We start from the raw sequence: 23,583 nt of genomic DNA on the forward strand, positions 1-23,583 counted from the left end.
ATTGAAATTGTCACAATCAATTATCCCTTTGGACAGTTGCATATGCTTACACAGTATCATGGTTGGGGGCCATGTACACAGGTCCTGACATGGTTTCACAAAGAGCCCTAAAACCGAGAAGCGTGAGGTAGTAAAACCCAGAGGCTCTTAATTGCCCATCCCCCCCACCTTTGAGTCTCATCCCTCTGTTTTTGGATCTGACCCGGTCAGTGTGAGTGCACACAGTGATGATGTCCGGTGTTAATTCGCTCTAACAGTGTTAATTCAGCTCTTATCAGATAACGTTTGGTCTCACATTCCAGACTGGGACCAAATGTTATCTGTTAAGAGTTGCATTAACACCGTCAAGTGTCAAATTAACACTGGTCATTTTACTGTACACTTCTGCCTCAAAAGTGATGGTCCAAAGTGATGGTCCAGCAGACATTTTCATTGACATTTAAGGAGAAACGGTGGGGGGGGGGGGGGGGGGGGGGGGGGGGTGGATGGGGAGGTGTGAGAGAGAACTGCAGCGGGCCTCGGTTAGAGCTGACTGATCGGGCCCCGCCCCTCCTGCCTGTGGGAGCTCAGCTCTATTGTGATGCAGTCATTCATTTCCTCCCAATCAGGCGACGAGGGGAGAGGCGAGTGGGGACGGAAGTACAGGCGGCACCCCCCGGCCCTTTTCTCAGGTAAAATGCCAAATGACTAAGACGCTGCACCAGGAGGGAGCGTCTGGTATGAGGGCACGTACCTCTCTTTGTGATGTCATAGTTTGGCCTGGAGGAGGGGCACCGTTCTGTACACAGTAAAACTTTCTGTGGTAAATCAACTCTGACTGCACTTGTATGTACTCTGTTAGAGTCAAATTAACGCTGGACAGTGCACTGTGTAAGTGAGGGGAACACAGAAACATAGAACCCATCACTGTTTGTGACCTGTGGATTGGATGCAATGATGAATTAATGACTATGAAGTCTGAATAAGACACACATGATGAATGAATGAAAGAAAGAAAGAAAAATACTGACTGGATGAATTGCTTTACAATAATTACATATCAATGAATGAATGAATGCTCAGATCAAGGCTTACACTGAACAATAACAAAACTAATATGATTCCACCATGCTTTTAGACCTACAATACTTACAGTAGGTGTACCATAGTAAACATCATAGAAATAAGTAAACATTCATATGATAAAAAATTTGTATTTTTATATTTAAAACATTTCAGCTTTTAAACACTCTGGAGAAGTAAAATGGAAGGCAGGTCAAAGTTTTGGCAGACTCTTACATTGCATAATTATTGAGTGCCCAAAGCAGTGCCACTGTAAAGGCGCTCCTCCTTCCCGCATGCAGGCTTGACCTCTGACCCCTGTCTGGTGCCCATGTCGGAGGGCTCATGCACGGAGTACATCCTGCAGTGGTACCACCACGGCCGGTCTGGGGAGTGCAGGCCCTTCCTGTACGGGGGCTGTGGGGGGAACCACAACCGATTCGCCACCAAACAGGCGTGTCAGAGAAGGTGTGAGGGAGGGAAGAGAGGTGAGGAAGAGACCCGCACACACACACGCACATGCGCAGACACACTCACACACACATATTGTTCTATACGCACTGTTAGTGATGGAACATGCAAAGGCAGAAATACACCCACACAAACATATTCACTCTCTCATAGTTGCGCGAGTGTGCACTCGTATTCACATTTCCACATGCACATTCATGCAAAGGTTCATGCAAACAGGGTACCCACTCTCACATAGAGATCTCCACAAACACACATATACACACATGCATACACACGCACAAGTGTGCTTTTGCTTTACACAGATTAATCTGTGTCTAAGCTGGTCACAAACAATTTGAAGAAATGTAGACTTTGAGCAGACAACATCAGACTCAACAGTGTTGGTGCCCTTGCAACTTAAAAAAAAGTATTCTTTCAGTTATTGGGACACTTCTGGTTTGGTTTTCTCCAGTTGCTTTATCTTATGGAAAGCAGATAGGGACAAAAAGCACTAACTGTCCCACACTTTTGTGTTTCCTCACAGATTCTGAAAGGTGAAAGACATCCTGCCAACAAAACATTTCAGATAACTTTTATTTTTGTAAATGAGTGTCTTATAATTGCTTTTTTGTTGTATATTGTTTTTTTTTTATATACAGTAAACTTGTTAACACTGAAATTTGATAACATTGCCATTTTAGGTTGGTATTACCTGAAATGGAGAAAGTACACAGAACTGATTATAAATTAATGTCATTAATCACTATATTCACAGTACCTTTGTGATGTGTTAACACAAACACAAACACACATATAAATGAGTACAGTGGTCTGTAATATACACACTGTGTTGGGGGATACAGATAAGAAATGATGCAGCATACCACTGTGCCGAGAACATACCATTTATGGATAATGGTATATCGGTGCCATGAGTTTTTCTAAACCTTGTTTTAACCCTGCATCCTGTCCAATGTCACGTGGCATGTTATGTTGGCATTCCACTCTTTAAATGCAGAAAGCCAAATAATTTAAATAGCCAAAGAATTGATTGGCAATAAAAGAGTTGAGACTTAAAATGCAGGGGAAAAAACAGCTTGTGACAAATTCATGGCCTCATATATGGGTGACAGGGCTGGTCTTGTGTTACAGATCTCATTCCCAATTAAAATGCGTACTTTGAACTTTGAGCCAAACCAACTTCTCCATTCCATTCATTAAGAGCAGTTGAGATCTGCTCTTAATGAGCAACAGTTGTCTCTTTATAACCTGTAAGATTTTTCACCCACTTTTCACTAATTAAACAAAAAAAAAAGAAAAGAAATGAAATGCACTGAAATAAAATATTAACTTTCTTTTGAGGCGTTGGGATGTGATTTTGTGGTGTGTCTGCACGTGTTTGTGTATGAGGGTATGAGTCTGTGTGTGTGTGTGTGTTTGTGTGCGTGTGTGTGTGTAGTTGTGGTCTTATCCTCAGGCATGCTCAGGGCAGGATATGTTCTTCCTTCATACATCCTGCCTGTTCCGCCTGCTGTCAAATAATATTTGGGAAACAAAATGTTTAAGATTTAAAGACCACATTTTCCAGCTCCCTTCCACATTGTCTTTGCTTCTTAAATCGTTTCTATACGTCCCTCATCCTCCTCTTCTTCTCTCTCACACTCTCGCTTTCTCTCGTGAGTTCCTCCTCTCTCCTGTCTCCCTTTATAAATCAGACCTGCTCAGTGAATAAACAGCTATCCTGTGAAAACTGGGCGTCTCCAGTTCCCCCCTCCCACTGGGGCTTCGTGCCTGACGCGCGCCTTTACATATGCCTCAGCAGCAGGGGGCGCTGTGGAACAGGCTGCGGTCCAGATGAAGGAACAGCAAGGCTCTGTAGGGGCACGTCCAAAATCCCCCTGCCAGACAGGCACTGTGTGGCGGGGGATTCCTCAGTAAGTCTACTGTTCATTCAGAGGGGAAAGAGAAGGACATTCTCTCTCTCTCTCCCGCTTTCTTTCTCGCTCTTTCTCTCTCTCTCTTTCTGTCTTGCTCTCTCTCTTTCTCTCTGTCATGCACACATACACGCATACACACACACACATACACACAAACACACGCACACACACACAGAAAAATGCAGAAGTATACACAAAGACTTCCTGTTGCCATTCTACTATGATCGTCAATAAACTTTCAGGTGTAAGAATAAGTAATGAGTCATTAATGTCAGCTGGTGTTATCTATCCCTCCCACTCCGCTCTTAGGCAGTGCTTTATTTTTAACTGAACTTCAGCCATGAGAAGCTGTCCGCCCACTAATTTCTTCATAATTAGTCTTTAAAATGGCTCATTTCAATGCATGGAACTTAAATTATCTAGTCATTTGCATTGGTGTCTCAAATTGTATCTTAATAACTGTATCTGTGTAACATATACATGCGATTCTTTTATGGTGACCTACCAGGCAACCCCTGCGTTCTGCTCCCGTCTGACCTATATCCTCATACACTCCCCTGTCTGAGGCCAGTCTCGTTTCCAGATAGAGATAACTCCCTTCTGTTTGACAGAGACCAATCTTTTGCTCCTGATAGAGGAGATCGTCCTTTCTATTTGATGGAAGCCAATCCCTTTTCCAAATAGAGAGTTGTCCCTTCTGTTTGGCCGAGCCCAATCTCTGGTTTCTATAACAAACAAAAAAATCCTGTCCTACCTCTGTTGGAATACAGTCTTTTTAACCCCACAGATAGTCCCTTCTGCCTTGTACCTGGCTATGTGTCTGCATCAGCTCATCATCCTCCGCTCTGCTGTAGTATCCCAATAATAGTCATTGTTCCAATCTTTATAAATATTACAGAAGAATTAATCATTCGACTTGCCTTCTGATGTTTTGAACTGGAGCTATTATAACCGTCAGATGTCAGCGCCGTTATACCCACCGTAGTGTCACCTGAATCTGTCTCCCCTGCTTTGTTCTGGCTCTTCTGTAAGCGAGCTAACACTTCCCTCCGGAACCACGCTACTAAACTAAAGCAGTGCACGGCTCCTTCAAGACTGCTGACCCCCAGTGGTCAGAGGATACCCTGACAACGACCGCGCTGTGCCGCCTGCCCAAGGAGTCGACTGCGGCCACTTCAGAACTTCAGAGGCAAGCGGCTCCCCAACAAGTAAAGCAATGTGCCCCCGGTAGGAATAAATAGCGTGTTAATGACTAAGCGCTAATTGGTGACAGGGGCCCCTGCTAAGCAATTATCGTAGATATTGAAGCGGGGGCATTAAAAGAGAGGAGTACAGCGCTTTCAGGGAGAGGACGTGGGGAGGTCACTGATTACACCTCCGCTGTATGCCCTCATTACGCTCACACAGCCGCCAGCTAGACACCTTTAGACACGAGGAGGCGCGTTCCTGCGACCACCTTTAGACGTGAGGAGGCGCGTCCCTCTGACCTCCTTTAAAAATAAGGAGGCGCGTTACTCCAGCCTCTCAAAGAGTTAAAGAGCAATCACGTGTCACAACTGTCACTTTTTTTTTTTTTGTACAGCCAATTTCAGTTTGAGAAAATGACAATACTTGGTTTATATTCAGCCTTTCCTCGAGATTAACCTGATTCTGGTTAAATTCCGGAATCGCTCACTGTTTACTCAGTAACGTGGAAGGTGATGTGTGATGGGAGAACTATCTTGTCTCTTAAGGGATAGTTTACTTTCTGCTGTTTAAAAAAATATTATTGCAGTATGGAACAGCTGTATTTAGCAGCTTGAAAACTCAGCCGTACTTGGTTTTACACTCGTTTGAGAAATATTACTGCTTTTATGACGGATATCCTAAACTACATACTAAAATTCCCATCTGTTTCAAGAAAAATATTTAATCTAAAATGAAGTTCGGTTTGAAGGTACAGCCTGTGTTGTGTGACTGGTTTACTATGAGCTTGTAACAATTGGGACTGAGACATTTCCTGAGAATTGTGGGTATTTAAACCTTTGATTGTTCTATTGATTGATTTATCGGTTGATTTATCAACTCTGGAGCTGATATATCTGTACCTGAGAACCAACAGCAGATGTGATGAGGCTTGTGTGACCTGTAATTAAAATCTCCATGCTCCATGTCCACAGGAATCGCCATTTGACTGTATGTTTGTAGCCTTCTTTTTTTGCTACGATAACAGTACACATTTGACAAACTTTTTCTACAATAAAAAACTAGACATTGCAGTGTTTATTGCCCCTCTGTGGAATAAAATCATAACAGGATACAAGGATATGAATCATAGTTATTAGAATTCACAGCATTCAGTCATCCTGGCTGGTTGACTGACACTGTTCAATTATTTAATTTCCAACATGTGCTGCTCATTCATGTGCCAGAGTTGCATTGTGTCAATATTTCCCCTCTCTATTAAATACATGCAAATTCATTTATATTAGTTCCATGTGCGGAAGGCAGTACCATGGTTTAATGGGCGCGGGGCACTGCTTGTAACAAACATCTGGGGTGTATATGTCCACATAATCACGTGTACCCCTTCAAGTGAGTAATCAAAAAAGCATTTTCTAAACTTTCTGGCAAGAACTGAAAAGTAAAGATAATTGTATTCACTCAGTTGTCTGTGCTCAGTCTGACAGTAGTTGTCACTTGAATGAGAGACCTCCTGGAAACAAAATTATGTTGGTGAAGAGGTGTTGGTGGGCCAGTCGGGGTTGCTGTTCCTTCTGGACCAAATATTAGCCCAGTGACCCAGCACAGCTATAAGACCACCGTGCTGTCTAAAGTGCCGTCCTTTGACAGAGGCGATGGAGCGAAATCCTAGCTCACTGATCAAGCTCCCTTGAAACTTTCCGAAAAGAAGATGGCGCTTTACATTTGTCACCTTATCGGTCCCTAAATCTGATTGTGTACAAAATCCCGAGCATTCCCCACCAGCTTTGAATCTCCAGGTTAAAGTTGCAATTTTAAAAAGTAATTTGATTTGTCTGTTTTGGTGCAATTTACTGTAATTTAATCATCAGTCGGTTTAAAATGTCAGTGAACAACTTTTAGTAGGCTGCCTATTGCTCTTGTCTCTATATGTAGTGCCCAATTCATTTTGACACATGTTTAAGATGGCACAAACCTACTCAACTTTCAAGTTTAGACATGGTAAATGATGGTAGCAAATTTATTGGGTGGTGTAGTCAGCAGAAGTGAAAGTCTTATTTGGGTGATAAAAGGATTGTAGTCTAACCGTTGGTGATTGATTGTAAGTATATAATGTATGCAGAAGAGTCACAAACTTCAAACAACTTTCATCTAGTTCATTTATTTATTTAGAGTCTGCAGTTGAGAAATTAAAATTAATTATCGAAAATGTGTGTTTATGTATTTTTTTTTCCAGACACAGTGATTTTTGGGAAGTTGCAAATAGTTTAAATTAATTACTTAAGCACTGTGTGTGTGTGTGTGTGAGAGAGAGAGTTTTGCTTTGTCTGTTCGCTTTTCCTGGACTGGCAGCACAGGAGCTGTCTGAGGTGCTTAATGTCAGGGAATTCTGCTGGTTGATATTTTCGTTTCTCTCATAAACAAAGGTCTGAAAGAGCGAATGAAAAATTTGACGGGTAGGCAGTGCCGCATAGTTCACTCGCGAATGCACGTAGAGCCAACCCACATCTGACTCTGAGTGCGGAAGAACAAAAATGTCAAACCTGTGACGTAAGACCGCGTTTACGATTGCAGTTCGACGGGACCCTTGTAAATGAATTCCATTCGTAAGGAATTACGGTGTAAACTCGTGATCAGACTGGTTATATAGTATAGACGAGAAGAACTGGTCCAAAGAGGAAGTTTTCACAAAGACGGAATTACTAAACTAATGTAAACATTTTCTTTTTACATCTCCTAAACTTTGTGTTCATTGTGTTTCGCCCACTTCAACTTCAGGATCTGGGTAAGTCTTAATTCTTTTCTATCTCATAAGTGACTTCAACATTCAGGAACCCGTTATTTTCATTGAGGTTTGAAATAAATTTTTTATGTCTGGACAGATAGCCTACATTGCACTAAAACTTCACAAATATTTCTTCAGACAAAATCAGCGCGTACAGCAACCGGTAAAGGTCCCTAAATCTAGGAATATTTTAAGATAGGTGAAATATTGTTTTCTGTTATACAACACTACAAACTGAAGTGTACAAATAGCTTTCATTTTACCTATATATTTTTGTGCGTTCGAATATATTTTGAACATGTTCCATTTTAACCACGTGTGCTTTTTAGCCGAGTTCCTCAGTTTTAATAGACTACCATATATCATTTCCGAAAAATTAAAAGGAAAAACACAGACTTTTCCTCGGAGTTCATTATGATAGGTCTTTGATATCTTGTTTTATCTTGTAGATAGCTACTATTCGCATTTTTCCATATGCCTTGACTACAATGTTTCGTCCGCTGAACGTGCGCGTGTTTTATTCATCCCGGTAGAGATCCGGCGCACACAGATAAATTCACATTAGGCTAATTAGTCCTGAAACTTTATATTAGTCAATTAGTTCAACTTGGCCCATTATATAAAATTTCCAAGCCACTCGTTCGAAGGAATTAAAAAAATAGCTCCGTTTGTGCAGATCCTCTCTCTTGTTCTTTTGACTTTGCGCTTGTGTCTCGAAGCGTGTCGGGGATAGATCGCCCAGGTAGAGCCAGTCAGCATGCAGCGGAGGCACCAGAGCGGCAGTAATGTCGGAACAGATGGCTGAAATCTTAGCGGGAATGCAAAAAAATAAAAAATAAATAAATAAAAAATCACCAACCGAGTCCACAACTTGTCTTTAGAGCTTTGCACGTGTTCTTACGTGTGATTCAGGTGGGAGCCGCACACCTTCTGGTGAAGGGGACACAGCAGGTGACCACTCGTTTTATCAAGAACTTCCATAATTTACTATGAATCAAGGGACGTTTGTGTTCAATACTTTAATCTATTTCCACGCTGTAAGAAAAAATAATCTAGGTTCCACTGAAAAACGAATGAGTGTTGGAAACGTGTTTGCCCCAGAGCGAGATCAAAACATTTAGCTAATGAATGAAACCGACAAGGTTATCAGAAGGCAATCGTCGTGTCATTTAGATTCTGGACGGGAAAACAGTGCCGAAATGTACCAGTTAAGGACGGGCGCGGCAGATTTAACTTCAAAGAAAGTTACAAAGATAATAATGCTTAGACGGCTCAGCGAATCAAAACCGCTTTTCTCCATGGCGTTCGCTACCTTTATTTCCCTTATCGTTAATTAACCGCTCTTTTCTTATTCCCAGCCAGCACAGGACACTATGATGTCGTACATGAGAACCCTGCTCGTGTTCGCCGTCCTGTGCGCTCCGACGTCCAGCATCTGCTTCAGGCTATACGAGAGCGAACTGAACTTTCTGTGTAACAACGACGTTCTCTCTGGAGCCAAGAAGAACGAGCTGCCGAACGACTCGCAATCAGATGAGCGAGGCTTCCTCTACCTGCCCGAAGACAATCTCTCTTCCGTGGAAACCCGAGAGAAAAGGACGTTTCCCGCCTCCAGATACAAGTACATCACCCAGACGCAGCTGAGAGGGAAGATGTTCCAGAACAGCGCTAAGAGCGATCGACGGAGCAAGTTCACCCTCTCCCTCGACGTCCCCACCAACATCATGAACATCCTCTTCAACATTGCCAAAGCTAAGAATCTGCGCGCCAAGGCGGCAGACAACGCGCGTTTGATGGCACAGATTGGGAAAAAATAATTTCATCACTATGAAATTGTGCACAGTATCTTTATATTATTCTGTTATTAGTTCATATAAAACTCACACGTGCAGCTGCCAGTCTTCAACTTCACTTGTTTAAATTAAGCTTTACACACTAACTTTCAATGCTTCATAAGTAAGCAATAGTAAAGTCCCCGCACCTGGCGAAAGCCCAGTGATTGCTGTAATATGTTGTTGTTTCCATTTGTTACTTCCTTTATGAAGCGCAATAGCGCTTAAAAGCAAACAAACACCCTTTTCCGCTGTGATTTTGAAGTAATATAGCCTACATTTGGCGGTATCAAGCGTATGCTCTTGAATTTGAAGACATCATTTTTTGTTATCTGCTTGAAGCTATCATCTTTGCCGGACAGTTACTTTTGCAACGAATTCGAGTACATATCCGAGTTTGTATTCAGTTTTTGTATTCGGTATTTTTGTTTGTGTATATGCACTTTTTGTTGATTTATCCAAATGGGCTAAGCATATGAGGTTTGGCAGACTAGAATTCTTCTAATACATGCAATTTAGATTGAATAACCTCATAAATATTGTATGGAACCCACATATTAGAAATACCTACTTATATTTTGTATATTTTGTTCTGAATGAGCTTTATGTATGACCCCCTGTATTGGGAAGAAATATATATTCAGATGAATAAAACAGGGTACATTTTTAAGTTCCCCAGATTCTGAAGGATTAAGAATACTGTGCTTGTAAGCAGAATAGACTGAATCTTTTATGAATTCCCATAACCGTTATCTCCATTAACGATGTATGTTGGTCTACTGCATGATATGCTGCAGAATGTAAACTTTACAGTTGAGAATCTTGTGACATGTGAACAACTTTTAGAAACAGTTTTCTGTGTTTTACCCAGTCAGGTTGAGAATTGGTGACAAAACAAACCCATAATAAAAGAAAATTATTACTTTCATAAATAAAGACGTTTTTCTTTTAACAATTCTCTTAGTATCAAAGAATATAGTTCTGCCTTTTCTGAGTCTTCACTATAGCTCATTCCCTGTTCTGTTAATTTATACATTTATACATTTTTTGTTCATTTTCATCAAGGTTGCTAATATTCTGGACCTGACTGTACAGCTGTTTTCTAGGGGTTTGTATCCAAATATAATTGTGCACTTGGGAAATATGTATTGAAAGCCCTGTACTGACATTGTAACATATGAGTTAATTGCATACTTTGTAAATATCAACTTTGCTCTGTGTCTCTGTGGAAGAAATCAGTATTGCATATATCAAATACATGCTACTGTGGTTATCTCAACAAATGTACTGCAAAAATATTTTTATATTCAAAGTCATTATTTTTTCTGTAATAAATTAACGCAGATGAACTGTCTGATTTTTTTCCCCAGTAACTTTGCCTGAAAGAGGATCATATTAAACAGTACACTGGAGTTTTGTAAATGATCACTGTGTTCAAGTATTACACTTTGCAGGATCCATTCTCTAATAAATGCACCACAAGCACAACAACAACAACATCAACAAAAATAGTTATTTCATTAACTCTGAATAAGAACGTAGGTTCAAATCCAGACAGAGACACTTAAGTGACTTCACCTAAGGTTCTCCATGAAAACGGCTCTCAGATAAATTAATATTTTTAACAGCTCCATCTATCCTGGCAGGTAAGTGTCAGGACAGAAAACACAATCTACAGTTCGATAATTAAATATGGTTTTTAAAGTTTTTTTCATAATGGTTAAATCACATAAACATTCCCCACAATGCCTGAGTTAAATTAAATTAACTCCAGAAGATTTGGAACGGCTAGTTTGCCCATTATAAAAGTATAATTACCCCACTGAACCATGTGGTATCATGGTACATGTCACAAGTTATGATTGCCTGCATCATCATTGCTGAATTCAAAGGGGTATGCTCGTGCCAAAACGATTTCTACGGATGACCACAAGGACCAATTATTTCTCTGAATAAAGGTTGCCTTATCAATATTTCAATAGATAGAAAGCAACATACCATTATTCGACTACTTTAATTTGACCACGAGAGGGAACCGTATTTTATTGAGTAATAAAAAGAAATGAAACAAAAAAAAAAAAAAAACGGGATAATCCAAAATCAACGAATACGATTTGCCATAACTATTACAAGTTTCTAAACACAACTCCAAACTTGCCTCAACCCTAACACTGACTAACTGCTAATGTGTTCACTAATGACCATCGTGTGTTATTCAGCCTGATGAAGTCTGTGGACGAAACGTGCGGCAGACAGCACCGCATTTTCTGTGCCTTGTTGTCAATACCCTAGTACCTGTTAAGAGTTCGCTTACACAAGTACACCTTGCGAATATACAATATTTTTTCTATTTGAGTTTTGCTTTGCCGATTCTGGTACCTTTTCATCACTTCCTGCTAAAATATGTATTTCTGATACAGTGACATTTAGACATTTAAACTAATTCATGGTTTATTTGCAGTTAAAATAGATCGTATGGGGGTGTGGATTTCAGCACCGTGAACAGCAACGTAGGCCTGCAGACATACCCTCACTGCTGCCTCTACAGTCACGGGAGATCACTGCAACTCATTTTCGCAAAATCTGTAACGTGGCCCTTGACGTCATTTCCGTCGACGTGGAGTTCCTATGTTTTTTGGTGAAGCGGTGCAAACGATTGCTGAGGAAAACTAGTCGCAACAATGATAAAGAAATTTGACAAGAAGGACGAAGAATCTGGTAAGATATTATTTTTGAGCCAGAAACCACTGCTGTAGATTAAATAAGGCAAGTCTGTAGTGAACCGCATAGTGAAAGACTGTATTAATTCAGTCCAGGAAGAGATATTGCAGGCCTCATATAATGTTAGCAGGCTAGCTAGCTAGCAAATTAATCCTGGACAGTAGGGACACGTAGGTCTTGGTTAATTCGTATAGCTGGTTAATTGATTTGCAAATGTGACAACATGTTTTATTTTGCAACATCATTCATATACAAATAGTTAGCTGGAGACCATGACTTAGGAACAGTCATGTCAACTATCAGTCAGTTCTTTGCATTAGCTAATAGCTCCCTAGCTAAGTTAGATTACTTACGATGTTAACTGGCAGAAATCTTTGTGAATTAAACCAAACAGACGTTCTTTTAGAATGAATTACGCAGCCCAGCTAACTGTAAGCCAACTGCTTATTAGCTATATCACAATAAAGTTATTTCGGAAAGAGTTTAGTTAGGTTGTCTAGCTGGCTAGATAGCCAGTTAGCTAGCTGGTTTTGGTGCATTCACCGTTCAAATGTATTCCTATAACGTTAGACTAATTGACATCATTGATATGTGTTTCTAGTTGAATACGTAAAGTATTTTCTTTACCAGGGTTGTTTCGCTGTGTTTTGGTCGATAACTGCTGGTTTATTAAGATTATTTGTCCGTTGTAGGAAGTGGTTCGAACCCCTTCCAGCACTTGGAGAAGAGCGCTGTCCTCCAAGAGGTAATGACTGCATGATAAAGTGATTGTGTGTGACCCACAATGTTGCCAGGCTAACTTCTAAGTGTAAAGTTGAACGTGACGTGTTCTGCCTTCCAAAGACCCCCCCACATATATATAATGTACTACACAGGAAGGAAACACATGGTTGTTGCTTTTGAATAAGTCTCATACCACTTTAAGGTAATAGGCTATATAGGTGGAAAGAAAGAATCCTATTTGCTGCTGACTCCCAAAAGCAAGTGTAGTATCAGTCACAGGTCAGCCAGCTAAGCTGAAAGCTAAAGCCGGCAACACAATGTGGCCACAGTAGGTGTTGTTGGCGAGTTCACAAAGTGTTTCCTGTTGTTTTTGTGCTGCTAAAGTCCTTAGCAGTAGGTTGCTAGCGGATTCACTGATAATTATTGTACATTTCTTCCTGGTTGGCCACCGTTTCTGCTACTTTTCTGTGTGTTTCAGAAATTAAATGCTTAATTTAAGTAATTTATTGGCCGGAGAGCCCACAGAAAAAACTCATAAAAACCTTCAGAAGCTGCAGCCGTCAGAACAGCTGTCCTGCAATGTTCGCTGAACCTGCATACAGTGTATGGACCAAGCAAAGTGCTTTAAAGAACAGGAAACGTGCACAGTATCAGTATCATTGACCTGGGAAACCGTTGTCAAATCCAGACTAAGCATTGCACAATGTTGTATGCTTATAGGAATGGTCAGGGAGTAATTCAGATTTTATTACAAAAAAGGCAAAATCGTAATTGATTCCACATGGGGGAAAAAAAATAAAAGATCTGTGGCTGTCTGTTTTTCTGGAGGTCAGAATTATTAGTTTAAATTCTTTGATGTGATCTGTCCTACGCAAAGGCTCGGATCTTCAATGAGACACCCATCAATCCTCGAAGATGCCTCCACATCCTCACCAAGATCATTTACTTGCTCAACCAGGTACAGTGCACTTCACAGTGTGTGTGTGTGTATTACATTTTTTCCCTCATTTTTTTTTATTTGTAGGGCCAGATTAAATTTGATCCCAGTACACGTTGCCCTGCATTTAACATTACTAAATTATTTATGTTTCATGTTCAGTTTAAAAACTGGAAGATGTTCTTATATTGAGAAAATGTAGAATCCTTTGCTTAACTGGACCGTATGCATTAGTTTGAATCTAGGACTTCTCTCCTGTTCTGCCAAGCATGGAGTGCCTACAGCATGCCAGTGTGCCATCTGTCATTGGTTCTGAATCGTGTATTTAAATTTTTTCTGTCATTCCTTGCAGGGGGAACATTTTGGGACGACAGAGGCGACGGAGGCTTTCTTCGCCATGACTAGGCTCTTCCAGTCCAATGATGTAAGTGCAGATTTTATAACTACCTACCAGACATATGTAACCTCACTTAATATTGTGAAGGAGCTCTGTGCTTGTGAATTTAAAAGCTGAGACTGTCTTTGTGAACATTACTGGATGTGGCATGACCTGAATGGTCTGAATGTGTACGTACAATCTCTTAACAGCAAACCCTGCGGAGAATGTGCTACCTGACCATAAAGGAAATGGCCAACATCTCCGAGGATGTCATCATTGTGACCAGCAGGTAAGTTTGCAAAAGCGTCCAGGGATGTCAGCGTTTCATTTTACAGCATCCCAGCATCATGTACCACTAGCATTTAAAGACAATTTGAAGCGCCAGGATGTATAGTTGTGAATATGATTTAAGATAGTATTTGCATCATGTTATCATTTCAGTACTAAAGTTTATGTAGCTTGGATCCCATCTGTTCTTTATTGAATGTGTCTGTCTTTGTCTGTAGCCTGACCAAGGACATGACCGGCAAAGAGGATGTGTACAGGGGCCCAGCGATCCGAGCCCTGTGCAGAATCACAGATGTGAGTGATGTCACACACTCTCTCTCTCTCTCTCTATGCGTGTCCAGTTTGTCCATGGCATTCGCTAACATACCCATATAATACTGCAGTGCGGCTAATGTGCGTTAATGTTCATGTTGTCCTGTTGCAGACCACCATGCTGCAGGCCATCGAGCGCTACATGAAGCAGGCCATCGTGGACAAGGTTCCCAGCGTGTCCAGCTCCGCTCTGGTCTCCTCACTGGTCAGTCTCAGTGTTCCAGCCCTGCTCTGTGTCTCACAAGCAGTATCAGTTACGGCTGTCTTCAGTAAACGCGTCAGAATTTATCAAATGGATGTTTTTTAAATATTTAAAAGATAACTGTTAAATCCTTTAATTAAAAAAAAAAATATATATATATATATATAATATGTGATTATGAAAAGCTGACTGTGTGGTGTGTGTATGTGCAGCACATGGTAAAGATGAGCTATGACGTCGTGAAGCGCTGGGTGAACGAAGCACAGGAAGCGGCTTCCAGTGACAACATCATGGTGCAGGTGGGCGGGACTAACTGCTGTCCATCAACAGTAGCATGCTATTAATACAACCACAGAGGCTTGTGGGCTTATTCTGGAATTTTCAAATATTCTTTTGAAAATATGTCTTGTATAACAATGTATCTTATATGCAGTATTTACCTGAGCAACAGATGTCCACATTGAATTCCGAATTGAATAATTTAACATATAAAATCTTCTCCAGCAATATTTCACTTCAGAAGTGTGTGTGTGTTCTCGTAAATGTGAAAGATCACATTTTAAGGGAGTGTCCGATCTGTCCTGCAGTACCACGCCCTGGGTCTGCTCTACCACCTGCGGAAGAACGACCGCCTGGCCGTGTCCAAGATGCTGAACAAGTTCACCAAGTCGGGCCTCAAGTCCCCCTTCGCCTACTGCATGCTGATCCGCATCGCCAGCAGGCTTCTGGAGGAGACCGAGGGCGGGTGCGTGCGTCTGCGTGTCCGTCTGTGCAGTGGGGATGTGTACGTGTGCGCGTGTGCGCGTGGGCAAAGCAGCTGGCAAGTTACTGTTCCGTGTTAGCAATAATAGGTAGCCGCCATATTTGGAGGCAGTGCTGCTATCTATATCCCTAATGAACTTGCAAGTTCCCGTGTCATTATTATGTACTGTGTGTCTCTGCTGTTTATGTCTTTTAATGTTACTTTTGTATATGTACATGAATAAAAGTATTAAAATGTGTGTGTGTTGGTGTGTGTGGAGATGATGATCTCTCTCTCTCTCCCTCTCTCCCTCTCTTTCTCTGTCTGCAGACATGACAGCCCCCTGTTTGACTTCATCGAGAGCTGCCTGAGGAACAAGCACGAGATGGTGGTTTACGAAGCGGCGTCCGCCATCGTCCACATGCCCAACTGCACCGCCCGCGAGCTCGCCCCCGCCGTCTCGGGTGAGCGCTCTGTCCCGGACCACACCCGAAAAGTCTCTTCTGCGGCTCTGAAGAGGGGCTTGGGTTACAGCAGAACCCCAACATCAAATACCACATTGTATCCTGTGCGTGTTTGTGTACGCACAGTATTTAAGAAGTGCTGTCCAGGTGGCGTGTGTACATTCTGAATGTCTGTTTGTGTGTGTGTTTCTGTCCAGTTCTTCAGCTCTTCTGCAGCTCCCCCAAAGCAGCCCTGCGATACGCTGCGGTCAGGACCCTCAACAAGGTGCGACCTCGACCCCCCAAATAACTGCACCTGAGCTTGAAATAAGATGCTAAGCCCCGTTTGGGCTTTCTGCATGATATAGGTTTACTCTGACATATGTATGCAACTAAAGATATTTAACAATAATTTCGTCAGATGTCAACACTTTCAGAATTTGTGTGGGTTAGTAAATTTTGGGTTTTTGAATGATTTGAAAGTTTTTCTTCTTCATAAAAGTCTCTCAGCTGGCAAATGGCAGTCAGTAACGTAGGGCAGGCCTTACCAGACCTTTTATAAGTTTCACCAGAGCCTTTAGATGTGAACACGACCACCTGTATTCACTTATGTACTCGACGCAACCCTCCCCAGTTTTCTGAATGTGTGTTGTGCTCTTTGTCTCCACCAGGTGGCGATGAAGCACCCTTCGGCGGTGACGGCCTGTAACCTGGACCTGGAGAACCTGATCACGGACTCGAACCGCAGCATCGCAACGCTGGCCATCACCACCCTGCTGAAGACGGGCAGCGAGAGCAGCGTGGACCGCCTCATGAAGCAGATCTCCTCCTTCGTGTCCGAGATCTCCGACGAGTTCAAGGTGACGCCATCGCCAGTCCAGGCCCATATACATCACTCTGTGGCTCTGATCAGTTCACAGCATCACGCCTGACAGATTCACAGTTTATACCTTGAATTAGGACTTCAAACAACAGAGAAGAGATGAAATTAAAATCAAGAGTACTACAAAATGGAATGAAGATTTTCAAGTAGATTTTGTTACGTTTGATCTCAGTAAATTGTTTAACCCTTTAAGGTTTAACATCACAAAAGTTCTTAGAAGGACATTCTAATGCTGCTGTAACAATCACTGCTGGTAATTGGCAAAGTTCTATAACACTGACTTAGATTTTTGAAAAAAAAAAAAACATTACTGAAACAAATTATTGAAAGGATTAATCTGACTGTTTGACTTACTTTGAAATAGAGAGCTTGTGGCAACATGTGCTGAATGATTTGTTGTGTAAATGCATGCTTTTGACTGTTTTGCAGGTGGTGGTGGTGCAGGCCATCAGTGCCCTCTGCCAGAAGTATCCCAGAAAGCACAGCGTCATGATGAACTTCCTTTCCAACATGCTGAGGGACGATGTGAGTGTCTGTGCAGGCGTCTGTGTGTTCCCTGCGGGTTTGGACACAAGCGGCCCTGTATGTCCTGCATCACTGAAGAGAGTAACCTAACGTGTGTGCGTTTGCGTTTGCGTGTCTGTGTGTTCCTGTGACAGGGCGGGTTCGAGTACAAGCGGGCCATCGTGGATTGCATCATCAGCATCATCGAGGAGAACCCCGACAGCAAGGAGACGGGGCTGGCCCACCTGTGCGAGTTCATCGAGGACTGCGAGCACACCGTGCTGGCCACCAAGATCCTGCACCTGCTGGGCAAGGAGGGCCCCCGCACCCCCTGCCCCTCCAAGTACATCCGCTTCATCTTCAACCGCGTGGTGCTGGAGAGCGAGGCCGTCAGGGCCGGTGAGTACCTCAGCCAATGGCTGCTCTCCGTGAGCTCGGCCACAATCCATCGATTAGAACACGTATTTGTTTACTGTTTGGGTGACGTCATCCCTGAAAAGAGCTTGAGCTGGACTGATGTCACTGGGTGTCGTGTTACAAATTGCTGCAGTCTTATGTGTGAGGTCATGCACGTAGGCAGTCACATGATCTCACACATGATCTGTATTATATTGCAGCCATTTTGCAGACTGACCTATCCAGAATTTTTTTTTTTTGCATTTTTTTATTAAGACCATAATGTCCATTTATACAGCTGGATATATACTGAAGCAGCTCAGGCTAGGTAGCGTGCTCATGGGTCCAGTGGCAGTGTCCTGCCTATTATTAGTGCCCTGCTTGTTATTGACCTGTTTCTTCTCCCCGATCCAGCTGCGGTCAGCGCCCTGGCCAAGTTTGGGGCGCAGAACGATGACCTCCTCCCCAGTGTGCTGGTCCTGATGCAGAGGTGCGTGGTCTCCTCACATGATCACACGGGGGCGGGGTAATACTGACACTTTAGAACAGCGCTACCCAACTCCAGGTCCTGTAGGCTGCAGTGTCTGCAGGTGCTTACGCCAACCATGCACTACACCACCTGATTTCACTGATCTGACCTGGAGTTGAGTGGCACTGCTTTAGAGGCTGCTGGCATCCTGTTATGGTGATTTGATGTCGAATAGTTGTGAAGTAATTTTTTTCTACTGTAGAGTAAAATGGAGGGGGGTGAGAGTTTGGGTTATTTGTCTGACTGTAGATCCTGATTGGTTGTTTGTAATCGTGAGTGCTAGAGCTGTACTGGTGTGACTGACGTCCTGGCTCGTGTGCCTTCGTGCAGGTGCATGATGGACAGTGACGACGAGGTTCGAGACAGAGCCACGTTCTACATGAACGTCCTGCAGCAGAAACAGAAGGCCCTGAATGCAGCCTACATCTTTAATGGTACAGCCGCTAAGACCGTAGTGACTAATTCATTACACTTATGGGATATGCCGAGTACCATATTGTGTCTGGATTTCTCAGTGAATTGCAGTTCCAGGGATGAACGTGTTGGTTGTAGTTGATGGGTTTTGTTTTTGTTTTGTATTTTTTGCCTGTGGAGAAATGACTTTTGTAGTATTTCTCAGAGAATTAACAATCGCGGTCATGGGTCTCCGGGTAAATTGATGGCTGTTGTCATGTTCTTCCAGGTTTGACTGTGTCCGTTCCTGGTCTGGAGAAGTCTCTCCACCAGTACACTCTGGAGCCTTCTGAAAAGCCCTTCGATATGAAGACCGTTCCCCTGGCAACCACACCCATCACAGAGCAGAAGACAGGTGATACCTTTAGAGATGTACAGCAAGGCTGGCTGTGCAAATCACTATGTTTGTTGGTAATAGTGGTACTTCAGACATCTGCTGTGGAGTGCTTTCCAGAGTGAAATTTATGGTGTTTTACAAGTTCTGAAACGAATCGTCTTGCAGCAGGCTTGTGTGTGTGACATCCACTGTGACCCAGTCTCAACTCGTATAGGTCGGCTCTGTCAGTGGATGTCTTTCGCTTTACTGTTACCTCTGCATTAGAGATTTTTGGAAAAAAAAGATTGTCTGCTCTTCCTTAGTCTGGTGACCTTATTTTAGTCCGGTTTGAGCAGCCTTATTTTAGTCTGGTTTGAGAAACCACCTTTGAAATGAGGCACACTGAGCAGCTAGCTTTGTGCCTTGATATCAGTGTCATGACTTTTGGGAGGAACGTAGCAGTGCACTTTATTTTGAACTATCCAAATGTGCAGTTTTCAGCTAGGTTTGTTTTTTATCTTAAGTACATTTATGGCTGGTTATATTTTTCACCGTTCATACTTTTTCAGTATGATGAATCTGTCTGGGTTTTTCTTAGCTTTCTTTTAAGAGTCAACAAGTATTTTAGAATTAAGCCCAACAAAAGGGGTTTGAGTTGTCATGCATCCAGCAGGTGGTGCTTATGTGGCTCATGGAATAAATATTTCACTTGTGTTATCAGAGGCCAGTCCTGGGTACTCTTTATCCACAGCTGTTAAGGTTGAACTGGTTATCGTTTCCCCTCAGTGGAATCTGCTGTTCTACTTTCACATTTCCACTGGAGAATGTGGCCTTGTGTGTGAGAGCATTCAAGGACACCTCAGGCTTAGAGCTGGCCAAAGAACACCAAGTACATTTGATTTCTCAAATCTCTCATCTAACCTTGAGATGATTTAAAAAATAAATAAATAATAAGAAATGTTTATAAAGGTTCATTGTGAGCTACTTAAAGTTAATGCCTGCAGACTGCAGCAAGGTTAAAAATCCTTCCTTTAAGTGTGCCTTTAAGATGAAAATTTGAAGGTATTAAAAGAACAATAAAAATAATTATTTATAATCTCATGAGATTTCTGCTGTTTGTTCTACTTTATTTCAGAAATCGCACCCGTTGCCACCAGTAAGCTGCCAGAGAAGCTGACACCATCGCGGCAAGACATTTACCAAGGTATGCCCCCCCCCCCCCCCCCCCCCCCCCCCATCATTCCAGTCTACCTTTTCAGTGCAAGACCGCGATGTTCAGAAATCGCGTGTTCAGCAGCGAAAGAGCGTCCGTTTCATTTTTACTCCTGATTGGGCTTCGGGTTTTTTTTACGACCCGTGTTTCTGAACCGCCGTCTCCCTCCCCGCCCGTCCGCATCGCAGAGCAACTGGCGGCCATCCCGGAGTTCCAGGGCCTGGGGCCCCTCTTCAAGTCCTCGGAGCCCGTGCAGCTGACGGAGGCGGAGACGGAGTACGTGGTGCGCTGCATCAAGCACACCTTCGCCGGCCACATGGTGTTCCAGTTCGACTGCACCAACACGCTCAACGACCAGCTGCTGCAGAAGGTGCTGGTGCAGATGGAGCCGTCGGAGGCCTACGAGGTGGTGCAGTACATCCCCGCCGCCAACCTGCCCTACAGCCAGCCGGGGTCCTGCTACAGCCTGGTGCGGCTGCCCGAGGACGACCCCACTGCGGGTAGGCCCCCCGCGTCCTCTCGCTCCGCTCGCACCGCGCGCAGGCCCCCCGCGTCCTCTCGCTCCGCTCGCACCGCGCGCAGCGGCGTTTCGGAACACATTCAGGAACACCGCAGTGCTGTATCGAGCCCTGCAGGAGTAGCACTTGCAGAGAAATGCGTTGATGCTTTGCTTATTGCCGTTTTGTACGTGCATGGCTTGGTGATCGATTTTGTTAATCCCTTTAAATGGGGGAAGAACTTGGGTGTATTTTTTATTCAAGGAGGTGCAGATATCTCTGAGGAATCGTCTCTTTCCTTGTGTCCTTTCAGTCTCCTGTACGTTCAGCTGTACTATGAAGTACTTAGTCCGCGACTGTGACCCCAACACGGGAGAGCCAGACGATGACGGTTACGACGACGAATATGTGGTACGTGGTCCTGACGTCCTTTTCTCACTTTTAGTGCAACCACATTAATTGGCTGATTGATTTTGGTCAACATAATTGCATTCTGTTTCTGCTGTACCAGAAATGTTATTCACCGGCAAGAAGTGTCTAAACTAAGTGAAGCCAGTAAACCACAATGGCAGTATCATGGCATGTACTGTATGCCACTGCATGAATGTTTCCCTTCAGGTGCTTACTGAATTTCCTCTCAATCTTTCCCCTTCCCTCCAAATTGCCCTGTATGCGTGCTCTCTGGCGCCCCCTGCCAGCTGGAGGACTTAGAGGTGACCGTGGCAGACCACATCCAGAAGGTTCTCAAGCCCAACTTCGGCGCCGCCTGGGACGAAGTGGGAGACGACTTTGAGAAAGAGGAGACCTTCGCCCTCTCGTCTGTCCGGACTCTGGATGGTAACTCACCACGCAGTTTTATTTGATTTGATAAGAGATCAGAGGAGGGAAGATAAAATGTGAAAGCTATCTATGAATGTCCATGAATGCCATGGTTACAGTTTTGTTTGTGCTGCAGAATGTTTCACCATCAGCAGAATCATGCCTTTAATGGGATACTTCTTTATACATGATTTCACCTGTGTTCAGGAGGGTAAAATGTATACTCTGTTTCGCTTGCTTGGTTCTGTGGAGGTTGTGGTTGTGACTGTTATGGCTCCTCACCCCACAGAGGCCGTCGGTAACATAATCAGCTTCCTGGGCATGCAGCCATGCGAGCGATCGGACAAGGTCCCCGAAAACAAGAACTCCCACGTCCTGTTCCTAGCAGGTGAGAGCCTCATCCCCCCGAAACCTCCCCCCTCTCCCCACCCTTCGGTTTGGGAACTTTCTGCTTTCCTACCTGAATAAATTCACATTGTCTGTATTGAAGTCGGCTTATCAAACAACCATAAAAATGATGGCATCGCTTCAGTCCATCACTGCTGCCATGCCGAGATCCTTGGTGATATAACATTTGTATCATGCAAATAAAATTAAAGATAGCCGTGCATAAGATTATTTGAAATGGACTTTAAATTTTGCTGGAATTCCTGTTTGATATGTTGGTTACATAACTGTGACTTTATGATCAGACTGAAATCTGCATGCCAAGAAACACCCCCCAAAGAATGGATCATTTCGCATATCCACAAATTAGATTAAGCTTTCATTCACAAACACTTAGAAAAACATTCTGCGTATTAAGACTTGGTAGTAGTTGTCTAGTGATTTTGATGTTTTTTCCCCCGCCCTGCTTTAAACCTTTGTTTAATAGCCAGTGTTTTTCTCCCACTAAGCACAACAAAATGTGAAGCAGTTTACTTCCTGCGCCGTTTACTTAATGTGAAGCGGGTAAGGATGGCCATTTCCCATCAGCCCATGAAATGAGCCACTTCAACCGCCGTTGGCAAAGCTGCATCCTGGAGGTGATGCAACTGCTGCAGAAGCCACACGGCCATTATGAGGAGCTGTTCCTAACACAGCAGAACAGGGTCTAAGAAACGGGCTCCCCTGAAGCCAAATGGAATCATTCATTCATTATTGAACCAATCGTTGAGCCCAGCTGAAGAGGAGCACTCCGGGGTTTTGGGTCCTGTTTGTTAGTCAGTAATGCCATAATTTTCCCGAACGGTTCTGCTGGGCTTTCTGGTTTGTGGCGCTTCAGTTTGATGGATGACTGACACCTGTCAATCTTGCGGTGCAGGCGTGTTCCGGGGGGGGCCACGACTTGCTGGTGCGGTCCCGCCTCGCCCTGGCCGACGGGGTGACCATGCAGGTGACGGTCCGGAGCCAAGAGGAGACCGCCGTGGACGTGATCCTCGCCTCTGTCGGTTAAATCCGGTTAAATCCGGCACATTCCGCCAAACGCCAGTTAAAAAAAAAAAAAAAAACCCCTCTGAGGTGGTTATGATATTCATAAACATCTGTCATGCATTCAATTATTCAAATGATCCAAAAAGCAAAATTATTTAAAAATATCTGTATTTTTAAATGCCCTTCTGCTGTACTATCACCAAGGTGTAAGTGTGCCTTTGGTTTAACGGCGCCTGTTGTCTTGAGTTTTGCCATGTTAATGTGAAGTCACCTTTATCTGAATGCCATCCACTGCAGTAATAAATCACTTATACAATTACTTGTATTGGCAAAATACCATTTCGATGAGCTACACCCGTGTAACCTTTTTTCATTCTGGTTTCTTTCCGATATAGCTGGCTATTGTTTCAGAATGTTACATGCATAATGTCATTTTTTTTTTCCATCATGGCGCTTTTCCTGAAATTGTCTGCACAAGTTTCTGTATCCAGTTCTGTCCTGTTTGTCTTCAATAAATATTTTTTTCCTGTACAGTGTGTCAACACTAAAAATTATTCCTCCACTGCTGTGGGTATAACGTGAA

At 43.2% G+C, this 23,583-nt stretch overlaps 3 protein-coding genes across 3 annotated transcripts in view; all 3 read left to right on the top strand.

Annotated features, from left to right (window-relative positions):
* Positions 1 to 2,822, top strand: part of col7a1l (collagen type VII alpha 1-like) — a 90,264-nt gene extending 87,442 nt beyond the window's left edge. Inside the window, exons 110-112 of the mRNA XM_035426179.1 lie at positions 609 to 671; positions 1,344 to 1,529; positions 2,039 to 2,822. Coding sequence (XP_035282070.1) covers positions 609 to 671; positions 1,344 to 1,529; positions 2,039 to 2,052 — 263 coding nt within the window. The 3' untranslated portion in view covers positions 2,053 to 2,822. The remainder of the gene's footprint in view (positions 1 to 608; positions 672 to 1,343; positions 1,530 to 2,038) is intronic.
* A 4,157-nt stretch (positions 2,823 to 6,979) lies between these two features.
* On the top strand, positions 6,980 to 10,579 carry ucn3l (urocortin 3, like). The gene is made up of 2 exons (XM_035424702.1): positions 6,980 to 7,398; positions 8,757 to 10,579. The coding sequence occupies exon 2, from the start codon at positions 8,772 to 8,774 to the stop codon at positions 9,213 to 9,215; it is 444 nt and encodes a 147-aa protein (XP_035280593.1). The 5' UTR covers positions 6,980 to 7,398; positions 8,757 to 8,771; the 3' UTR covers positions 9,216 to 10,579.
* Positions 10,580 to 11,815: 1,236 nt separating this feature from the next.
* On the top strand, positions 11,816 to 23,531 carry copg2 (COPI coat complex subunit gamma 2). The gene is given in 24 exon segments (XM_035424699.1): positions 11,816 to 11,948; positions 12,644 to 12,696; positions 13,552 to 13,632; positions 13,964 to 14,035; positions 14,200 to 14,279; positions 14,497 to 14,572; positions 14,703 to 14,795; positions 15,005 to 15,091; positions 15,380 to 15,537; positions 15,865 to 15,998; positions 16,196 to 16,263; positions 16,649 to 16,837; positions 17,290 to 17,385; positions 17,520 to 17,763; positions 18,175 to 18,250; positions 18,620 to 18,723; positions 18,972 to 19,097; positions 20,194 to 20,262; positions 20,460 to 20,771; positions 21,082 to 21,179; positions 21,467 to 21,605; positions 21,877 to 21,975; positions 22,891 to 22,901; positions 22,903 to 23,531. Coding segments are annotated over 24 exon segments (2,622 nt in total). The 5' UTR covers positions 11,816 to 11,911; the 3' UTR covers positions 23,023 to 23,531.
* Positions 23,532 to 23,583: the final 52 nt, after the last annotated feature.

Source organism: Anguilla anguilla, chromosome 7 (assembly GCF_013347855.1).
Source record: "Anguilla anguilla isolate fAngAng1 chromosome 7, fAngAng1.pri, whole genome shotgun sequence".
In the NCBI taxonomy this organism is placed as follows: Eukaryota; Metazoa; Chordata; class Actinopteri; order Anguilliformes; family Anguillidae; genus Anguilla; species Anguilla anguilla.

Bases quoted from the DNA above. Each gene is read 5' to 3' on its own strand.
- ucn3l (XM_035424702.1), top strand. From the start codon at position 8,772: ATGATGTCGTACATGAGAACCCTGCTCGTGTTCGCCGTCCTGTGCGCT.